The following is an 11,126-nucleotide window of genomic DNA, read 5'->3' on the forward strand; positions in this document are numbered from 1 at the left end:
TGCATGCTAGCGTATGTTTTTTTTTTTTATTGTAGCGTCGCTGGGAGCACGTCCTGTTCCCAGCCTAATTTGCGGTAATGTTTTGGTGCAAATGCTCTTAAAGTTACATGTTTGACCAGGAAATAGCAAGCTCAAAAGACGACGGCTTTTTTATGTGGAACAACTGACAGTTTGTGTGGATCTTGTGAATGATTGTGACTGAGCTAGGACTCAGTAATTAAAGTCTACACACAACGGCTTCATTGATTGAAAAACTAAACTTTTTCGTGCATGAAGCTTCTACTTAAGTTGGTAATTTGGCCGCTATATGCAGTCAGCTATTGACCAAGGGAGACAAAATGGGTGGCCGCTGGCCGCGTTGGACAGGTGACTGCTATACACAGGGTCTATAACATGTAAATTTGCTGGGGGGGATTTTTCAGTGGCTGTTATAGGGAGGTGGCTGTTCTATGAAGGTGACCGTTAAGACAGGTTTGACTGTGTGTGTGTGTGTGTGTGTATATATATATATATATATATATATATATATATAAATAGATATAGATAGATATAGATATAGAGAGAGATACATAAATTTATATATATACACATTTGTTTTTGTTTTTTTTGTCTTCTTACTGTTATTTATGATGTATTATTATTCTGATTATCATAGGAAACATGACATGGAATGCAGGAAGTGAATAATATTTTCTGAACAAGATGTGGAATAGATGGGGGGTAGGATTAAATAAGCTTTGCTTCTTCCTACTCCTTTTGGACATGTGGAACTGTGAAAGAATGATTCATGAGATGTATTCCATTGGAACCTTCATGTTCAAATAAACTAAACCTTCCTTCCTTCCTTCCTTGTCACGCTCTTCACCCATCCATCCATCATTTTCTATACCGCTTCTCATTAGGGTCGCGGGGGTATGCTGGAGCCTATACCAGCTGACTTTGGGCGACAGGCGGGGTACACTCTTGGTGTCCAGCCAATGGCAGGGCACATATCGACAAACACTCACATTCATACCTATGGACAATTTAGAGTCTCCAATGAAGCTAACATGCATGTTTAGGAATGTGGGAGGAAACTGGAATACCCAGAGAAAACACCCTCTTCACTTTAAATATATTTAATGCATATTTTCATAGTTGGAGAATAAAAAATGAAATAAGACCCCTAGTCACCTTTACAGCCCTATTATTCATTGTTTACACCACATTGTGTAACTCTTATGCTACAGAGCTAACCAGTTAGCCTTGAATTTATTTTTTCTAAACTTATGAAACCCAAAACTGACCACTTCCACAAGGAATGAGAGGAGACCTTGTTTTCAGTCTATCATGCGGGACATGCCATGTAAGATAATGGCTCATCAATGTTTAGTGTCATTACTGCCACCTGGTGAACAGAATAGTACATATGGCTTGTATTTCAATATGTTTGACTAATAATAGACCACAGTCTACCACCAGACAGCCATCATTGATTCAACTGCGAGGGACGACTGTATAGACATGTTTACCCAGCCCTGGTGATGTGAAGTCTGCTGATCTGCATTCATTTGCATAGCTGGGACTGCATGATGTCTAAAAGAAAGGATATACAGTACATCATGAATAATGACATTAAACATGAACGGTGGAAAACAACAATATTTAAGATGACAAATGCATCCCATTCCTTGCTTGCTCGGGCTGCCACTAAAATAAGAAGCATCCAAGTTGTTATGAATGAGCAACATACAGCACATGTACCGAGCGCCATATCGTTCCTCCCACCTGAGGTGCTGATTTTTAATTCAAACATTAACCCATTTACATCTGAGGCCCATTCTTAAACACTTTCTAAATCAGTGGTTCTTAACCTGGGTTCAATCAAACCCTAGGGCTTCGGTGAGTCAGTCCCATGGAGGTTAAGACACACCGGACCCATCGTGTCAATTCGTGATGACATGTCTCCGCTTAGCCATTCACTGGCTGCAGACAATCACATTACATTGCTTGCCTTGGCCAATCAGTGTTGCAAAGAATTTAGCGCGCTCATGGTGCGTTCCATTTGTACTTGGAAGTTGGGATTTCCGAGTCCCTAGCGGGAACGCCCGACTGAAACACCCCCCGAAGTCGGAATGTTCAACTTGGAAGTCAGAGCATCCACACCACCTCTGAGTCTACGTCATTTTGTGCACCAGTAAAAAAACATATACCTATGTCTTGAATTTGAAAAAAAAAAAATCTTTTTCACGAAAGAAGGGTTCGGTGAATGGGCATATGAAACTGATGGGGTTCAGTACCTCCAACAAGGTTAAGAACCACTGTTCTAAATCCTGCCCTAACTTTATTTTAGTGTGGAGTAGCGTAGCCACGTCCAGTCAAACCACATTTCCAGATGAGCTGAATGAGTTCTATGCCCGCTTTGACACCCAAACTCCTGATTAATGGCTGAACTTGGGGAGCACACAGGACTCACCTCTCATGGTGACATCAGCTGATGTGCGCAGGGTTCTGAACAAAACAAACCCACGAAAAGCAGCAGGCCCAGACAACATCTCAGGACGTGCACTTCGGGTTTGCTCATCAGAGCTAGCTGATGTGCTTGCTGACATATTTAACCTGTCGCTTGCACAAGCATCTGTACCGACCTGCTTTAAGTCCACCACCATAGTGCCCGTACCCAAGAAGAGCAACGTGACCTGCTTGAATGACTATCGCCCTATAGCACTCACTCCTATTGTAATGAAGTGCTTTGAAAGAATAGTCATGACCCACATCAAAAAGAGCATCCCGGCGGCAACTGTGGACCCTCTACAGTTTGCATATCGCCAGAACCGGTCCACGGATGATGCAGTCAACACTGCCATCCACACAGCCCTTTCTCACCTACAGGGCCAGGACACATACGTCAGAATGCTATTTATAGACTATAGCTCTGCTTTTAAGACAGTCTGCCCCCACAAACTCACAGATAAGCTCCTCACACTTGGCCTGTCTCCCTCCCTCTGTAACTGGGTGTTTAACTTTCTAACAGGCAGGCCCCAGTCAGTCAGAGTCCACAATCGCACATCCAGCTCAAGAATTGTGAGCACTGGGACCCCACAGGGGTGTGTGCTGAGTCCGCTCCTCTACACGCTCTTCACCTACGATTGCGTGGCCTCCCAGAACAACACCAGCATCATTAAATTTGCGGATGACACTACAGTCATCGGACTGATCAATGGTGGTGTTGAAACATCATACAGAAGAGAGGTGGCGGACCTCATAGCTTGGTGTCGTGATAACAATCTCCTTCTCAATACAGATAAGACTAAAGAGATGATCATCGACCCAAGAACAAGGGAAAAGGAGCCGCATAAACCCCTGTTTATTGATGAGACTCAGGTGGAGAGGGTGAAAACCTTCAAGTTCCTTGGCACACACATCAGCGAGGACCTCACCTGGTCTCACAACACCCAACAAATTATGAAGAAGTCCCAAAGGAGACTGTACTTCCTGAGAAGACTGAGGAAATTTGGCATGTCCACCACAATCCTGAGTTGCTTCTACAGATGCACTATCGAAAGTGTCCTTACCGCCTCCATCACTGTTTGGTACGGTAACTGTACAACACGTGATAGGAAGGCACTCCAGCGGGTGATCAAGACCTCACAGAACATTGTTGGGGCAGCCCTCCCCTCACTGCAAGACATTTATAAAACTAGAGTCCTACGAAGAACACACAACCTCATCAAGGACAGCACACATCCACAACACTCATTATTCACACTCCTACCGTCAGGCAGACGCTACAGGAGTTTGAAGTCCAGGACCACAAGGCTAGCAAACAGCTTTTACCCACAGGCCATCAGGCTTCTCAACGAAGCACTCACACACGCCGCACGCAACACACACTCATAGCACTTTATTTATTTATTTACTTATTTATTTGTATTTATGTCTCTTCTTTTTGATGTTGCTTAATTTATTGGTATATATGTTTATGTTTCTTATGTTCTTATTCTAATTCTTTCTTGTGTTTTCCTTTCTTTTCTTGGGAGAATGAACAGAATAAGATTTTCATTGCATAGTATAACTGCTGTTTTACCATGCACATGACAATAAAACTCTCTTGAATCTTGAATCTTGAAAAACTCACTTTAAATGAAATTTCAAGCAGAACAAAAGGTAATCAACCGAACAAAGTTTATTTGCATCGTATTTAGCGTTTTTTAATGTTTCTCTTGGAGATGAATAAAAGTAATAGCTACTTACCTTACTGCTGCATTAGGCTACATTACACACAGCCATTAGCTCAATGCAGCTAGCTTTCTTGGTTCACCATTACAAATAAACAAACTGCTTTACGGTGGTACTTGTTACAACAATGCTTGTGTAACTATTAAAACCGCTAATAAATATAACTACATTATTTTTGTTTTAATTTGCGAATCTCGCTAGCAAGTAGCTATTATTAGCAAGCATGCTAGCGATAAAACCTCCTTGCTAAACGGCAATAATACACAGTTAACATTTCATGAACGACGACAGCAAGGTGATGGTATCTGAATGGGATCATAAATTCTATTACATGAACACTTCATTTGCCAGTTCGTCTCACACAGTGAAAGACTCTGCCTTTCTGTTCACTTGCCCGCCACTATATTTGAAATCAAGTCCCGTCGGATACGTCGTCTGTCTCGTGAGCGAAGGGAACACTAAAATAGCACATCCTAGATCGGAATTTTGTATTCTTATTTTTCCTTTTTTCTTCTTCTTTCACCGAAAAACGGAAAGTGCGTTTTCGAAAAGAATTTAAATTATCTGACTCACCGCAAGTCCGTGAATGCATCCAGACTGCGTTCTGACTGCTGATTGGATGAGTAAGGAAAGGGGAGGTAGGCTCGTGTATGCGGTGGGAAAAAAGGTGACCGAGTTTGGAGTGGAGTGTGAAGCAGGTTACTGCACAGTAAAATAAAAGTATAGAATTTACGAGAGCTTAGCAATATGTTTTATAACGAGAAGCGCGCTGTAGCTATGTGTTGGGGGCCCGTGACACGCTCATCGCCGAGGTGGTGACTCCGGGAGAGGCGGATAGTGTGCTGCGGGAGCTGACGGTGTCACCCCGCCTGTGACTGCTGTGAGGCGGGGCACAACAATACGTTTCACTTTTACGTCTCCAAATACCAGTCCCTACGTTTGTCGCCAGTCGCTTTTGGGAAAATAAATCACCAAGAGGGTTTGGAAAGTCGCCAGATTTAGCGAGAAAATGGCCAAGTTGGCAACACTGGGCTGCACGTGAGATCGTAAGGACCGCTCCTTAAGAAGCCGTTCACAGGTGGAGAATACGTGGAAAAAAATCGTTCATAAAAATATCAGCGTCTATTGTTGAAATCAGAAAACAAAGAAGAAATGATTGAGAAAACGAATGTCTTCCTCTGCAAAGACAGTCAAGGACAGGCACAATAGAATGGTTGTTGGTGGCAATTTACTTTTACTAAAAGATGGCTAGCATTTCTCGCTAGCATCTAACAAGTTAAGCTACCCTAACAATCTTCATCATTTACTAAGACGACTTTATCAACAAGCTTCATCATTCACCGAGACGACATTATCCGACAGTAAGAACACTATTCCGAGAAAGTGACACTTACCGGAGCCAAATCCATCTCAGCAGGGCCAGTTTTGGGCCTGTGTCAGTACATTTTCGTTGTTTGTGTAAGTCTCGTTTTGTTTCTTCTTCTTCTTCTTCTTCTTCTTCTTCTTCTTCTTCTTCTTCTTCTTCTTCTTCTTCTATGGCGTGTTGCAACCATGACTCTAAAAGGTGCATACCGCCACCTACTGTACCAGAGTATGTAACATGGGCCATCTATCTTATTTTATACTAATTCAGATAATGAGGAAACTACTTATACTAATAATAATATTAATAATAATACAACAGTGATATATTCTAATAATGAACTACATTCTATTATACAATCCTCTGTCCTTCAGAAATTCTATCACCGCCCTCTGTATATGTGTAACCCCCTCCCCACCTGTTCCTAAAATCCCCTCAATGCTCCATTCCCTTCCTACCTTAGTCATCCTTTTGCTTAACTTTCCATGTCTTCCTATATCTCTTGCAGTGTAGTAATATGTGTTCCACCTTCTCTAGGTTTTTGTATCCATACATACTTTCCATTTACATTTCCCTCCCAAAAACATTGTGTCATTGAACCCGGTGTGATTGAACCTCATCCTAGTTAACACTATTTCCTCTTTTCTGTTTTTCCTCTTCACCCCTTGTGCACTCGTACATTTTTGTACTCTATCATATTTCCTTGCGCTACTCCCCTCATCCCACCTGTTTTGCCATTTCTCCATCATTTGTTTTTTGGTTATTGCCGTTACTTCACCTTTACCAGCAGGTACATTTATAATATCATTACTATAATAGATTCCAATCCCCACCTTACCTCCTTCACTTTTTCACCCATCTGTAGAAATATCTACATAAATTTTCCTGCCACATGCAGTCATCAGCCTTTTCAACGTCAAAGAATACAATATTCATCAAGTCTTCCATTGGAAAGCTTTTCTCTATTTCATGACTTACTTTCACTACAGCATCCATTGTTGATCGTCCTTTTCTAAAACCACAGTGATAAGTTGCAAGTAACTGTGGACGTTCAAGGAAATAATGAAGTCTTCTGACTAGTACGGTACTTTCTCCATCCATTTGCATTGATGTGATGTTCGAACAATAGGTCTATAGTTCTCAGGATGCTTTGGATCCTTACCAGGTTTATTCAATGCTAATATTCATGCACCTTTCCAGTGTTTGGCTATTTTCCCTTCTTCCCATACCTCTACAGTTTGCATATCGCCAGAACCGGTCCACGGATGATGCAGTCAACACTGCCATCCACACAGCCCTTTCTCACCTACAAGGCCAGGACACATACGTCAGAATGCTATTTATAGACTATAGCTCCGCTTTTAATACAGTCAGCCCCCACAAACTCACAAATAAGCTCCTCACACTTGGCCTGTCTCCCTCCCTCTGTAACTGGGTGTTTAACTTTCTCACAGGCAGACCCCAGTCAGTCAGAGTCCACAACCGCACATCCAGCTCAAGAATTGTGAGCACTGGGACCCCACAGGGGTGTGTGCTGAGTCCACTCCTCTACACGCTCTTCACCTACGATTGCGTGGCCTCCCAGAACAACACCAGCATCATTAAATTTGCGGATGACACTACAGTCATCGGACTGATCACTGGTGGTGTTGAAACATCATACAGAAGAGAGGTGGCGGACCTCATAGCTTGGTGTCGTGATAACAATCTCCTTCTCAATACAGATAAGACTAAAGAGATGATCATCGACCCAAGAACAAGGGAAAAGGAGCCACATAGACCCCTGTTTATTGGTGAGACTGAGGTGGAGAGGGTGAAAACCTTCAAGTTCCTTGGCACACACATCAGCGAGGACCTCACCTGGTCTCACAACACCCAACAAATTCTGAAGAAGTCCCAAAGGAGACTGTACTTCCTGAGAAGACTGAGGAAATTTGGCATGTCCACCACAATCCTGAGTTGCTTCTACAGATGCACCATCGAAAGTGTCCTTACCGCCTCCATCACTGTTTGGTACGGTAACTGTACAACACGTGATAGGAAGGCACTCCAGCGGGTGATCAAGACCTCACAGAACATTGTTGGGGCAGCCCTCCCCTCACTGCAAGACATTTATACATCTAGAGTCCTACGCAGAACACACAACCTCATCAAGGACAGCACACATCCACAACACTCATTATTCACACTCCTACCATCAGGCAGACGCTACAGGAGTTTGAAGTCCAGGACCACAAGGCTGGCAAACAGCTTTTACCCACAGGCCATCAGGCTTCTCAATGAAGCACTCACACACGCCACACGCAACACACACTCATAGCACTTTATTTATTTATTTATTTATTTGTATTATTTACTTGCATTAATGTCTCTTCTGTTGTTGCTTAATTTCTTGGTATTTATGTATATGTGTTTATGTTTCTTATGTTCTTATTCTTTCTTGTGTTTTTCTTTCTTTTCCTTGGGAGAATGAACAGAATAAGATTTTCATTGCATGGTATAACTGCTGTTTTACCATGCACATGACAATAAAACTCTCTTGAATCTTGAATCTTGAATCTTGAATATCTTGTTCAATAAATATCATATTTCCTGGTAAGTTGTGGAACATAACATAAGTCAAGTGGTCTTCTCCTGTTGCAGTATCTTTACTTTTATTTCATCCTATTAGCAATTCATTCATATTCATTTCAGCATCCATCACACTCTCCTCACCATCCTGTCTTAGAAACACATCCCTACTTTCTTTTAGCATCCTCTCTTTCCCTATTCTATGATGAGCATCCAGATGGTCTCCCCAACACACCAGTCCCAGCCATTGTTCCATTGTCTTCTAATGCAGGTGTTTGAACAAACACCTTTTTCCCACTCATCTTCTTCAACATTGACCATACATCTCCTATCTTGATTTGCCTTCCAATGGCAGAGCAATAATCCCTCCATGCGTTTTGTTTACTGTTTTTAATTACTCTTCGGCCTCTGCTCATTGATGACATTTTCTTGACCGAGGTTCTTCCTTAACCTTCTTAGTGCGCTATTTCGCTTTTTTCCAGCTGTTGTACACTTTTCATTCCACCATGGAACCATTTTCCTTCCCCTCCAACTGACTTCCAAGGTATACTTTTCATTGCTGCATCTATGATCTTATTTGTCATCTTAACTGTGCATTCCTCTATGCCACCTTCCATTGTTATTGAATTTGCTGCTTTGCTACATTCCTGCCTGAATTTTCCCCAAAGCACCACTTTTTCTGTCTGGGTCTTTCTTTCACATCTACTTGGGTGTTTGTTGTCCAACTTCTGGGGAAATGATCACTTATACTTGTGTTTTCATGTACATTCCATTCTCAGGAACTTGCCAAGTGATGTTAAACCAATCCATGACATTCTATTTGAGCGTATATCTATTCTTCTACCATTTCCCCTGATGAAGCAGACTAACTGTGTGATATCCATGAATGCTTCCACTACTGCTCCATTGTGATCAGTTTGCTATGACGTGCATTCAAGTCCCCACACCAGATCTCTCTAGCACCATGCCTCTTTATGATCTTCTCCAATGGTTCACCATCTAATAGTTGACACGGGTTATACATATGAATCATGATGACATTTCTATTTGCTTGATGTCTTTCAATAAGCACACATTCTATTTCAGTTCATGTTGCTATTCTATTGGATATTATTCCAACCCTCACAAACGTTGCTTTTCCTTTTCTATGGAATGGCACTGATTCATAGCCATGCAACACATCATCCACATGGGGTCTCAGCCATGCTTCTTGCACACATATCATATCAGGTCTTTTCCCACTTCCTCTTCTACATTTCTTAAGTTCTTGTTCGTTTGCTATGAAACTTCTTGCATTCCATGGTAGGACGTGGAGTACCGTGATGTGTTGGATGAACGTTCTGAGATCCTGCATCATTGTGGAGAGCCAACATAGCATGTATTTCTTCTGCTTTCAGGTCCTTGATGTTTCAATATTGTTCTGCAGCTTCCACAACCGTTTTGATCCTGTCACTTTTCCTTTCTTGCCTGATGGCCACATTGATGACTTGACATATCAAAGCTACAAAGTTCTTCTTCTTTACAACTAATGTGTCTTCTTCTGTCCCACACTTATGGTTACATTGCTGTGGGGGGGCGGTCCATTCTAGAGTCCCTGTATATAGAGAGTTACGACAACTGAGATTACGCCGCCATGTTGGGGCCAATTCAAGCGCTCGGCTTGCGTGCACAGTACGACAATGCATGTAAATTGTAATGTCTCTGGCACACATGCAAAATGTCTGTTTTATAATTATTTATAGATCTATATTTTCCAATGTGCAATAAGGTATAATTTTGCCATCTTTTGTTAAAACATTGAGATTTTATAAGTCAAAATATGACCAAGTTCACCTCATGATACTAGAATGAAAATAAATGACAGAGATATAAAAGCCCCAATATTCAAACATTGAAAATGATGAAAATATGTATATTTCTTCATTGTTATTTAACTATTATTTATACCTCGAAACCAGTGCAGATTTTGCAAAATGAATGCAGTTTTATAAGTTTGCTGGAGATCATGGATGACTTTATTTGCAACCAGAGGTGATTTACACAAGGATCATTCTTAACTCCAAGCATCCATGACTGCCTTATTGTTATAGTATATTTTCCGTGTAGGCTACTTTCTTAGATCAAAACAATTAAGTAGAACACAATATTTAGGTAAACACACTCTCTCCAAAACGTGCCAAGCTCCCCTGCTAAAAAATTTCTATGGAACATTTCAAGAGAAATTCTATAGAAATGTTCTACAGAATGTTCACTAGAACTCTATTCTATAGAACTGTGTTCTAAAGACGATTCTATAGTACTATGTTCTAAAGATGGTTCTATAGAGGTAGTTCTATATTCTATAGTTCTATATTGTCTTAAAGAACTGTCCTAAAGAAATTGTCCTACTTCTTGATATCTTCTACTTGATATTATCTTTACTTCTTGATATATCAAGAAGTTGTTGCCTATATAGAAAGAATATATACTTGTCCATTAGACAATCTTCCTGCCGGCTGGACCATGCTTTCCTTGAACAAGTTACCATTTATTGGGTCCAAGAAATGTACTGTGATCCCCATAAGCAAGAAACATTCACAGTGAAGTCCTCAAAAAGTTCGCTCATTATTTGACGAAATAAACAAATATTTTAGTTGAAGTTATGTTGTAGTTTCTTAAATCATTATGTACTACCACCATCAAGGGAAACATTAGAACTCTTGAGACAAAATTGTTGAGGATTTAGGTTTAACGCGCCATATGCTCTTAAGGCATCAAATTGAACAACTGCAACATGATATTCAAAAGAAAAACGATCTTGCATTTATTTATTTACAATAATTACAAAGTATAAACAGTGACATAAAATAGGTATGGCCTCTAAGTTTTTTTTTTACATGGTGACGATGGCTTGCCTTGTGGGGACCTGACAGATGTCGTCTGAAGGGCTGGGCTCCCGGGTGGGAATGAGCTGTTCCTAAATGGAGTTGGCATC

General features: G+C 41.1%; 1 protein-coding gene across 3 annotated transcripts in view; it reads right to left on the minus strand.

Annotated features, from left to right (window-relative positions):
- LOC129168754 (gastrula zinc finger protein XlCGF8.2DB-like) overlaps positions 1–5,725 on the minus strand; it is a 120,788-nt gene extending 115,063 nt beyond the window's left edge. For 2 of the 3 annotated variants that reach the window (XM_054754383.1, XM_054754380.1), the window contains exons 1-2: positions 5,613–5,725; positions 1,512–1,575 (exon numbers count right to left, since the gene is read on the minus strand). In XM_054754383.1, coding sequence (XP_054610358.1) covers positions 1,512–1,575; positions 5,613–5,627 — 79 coding nt within the window. In that variant the 5' untranslated portion in view covers positions 5,628–5,725. The remainder of the gene's footprint in view (positions 1–1,511; positions 1,576–5,612) is intronic. The other variant, XM_054754382.1, reaches the window with a different exon arrangement.
- Between the last annotated feature and the right edge of the window lie 5,401 nt (positions 5,726–11,126).

Source organism: Dunckerocampus dactyliophorus, chromosome 16 (assembly GCF_027744805.1).
Source record: "Dunckerocampus dactyliophorus isolate RoL2022-P2 chromosome 16, RoL_Ddac_1.1, whole genome shotgun sequence".
NCBI lineage: Eukaryota > Metazoa > Chordata > Actinopteri > Syngnathiformes > Syngnathidae > Dunckerocampus > Dunckerocampus dactyliophorus.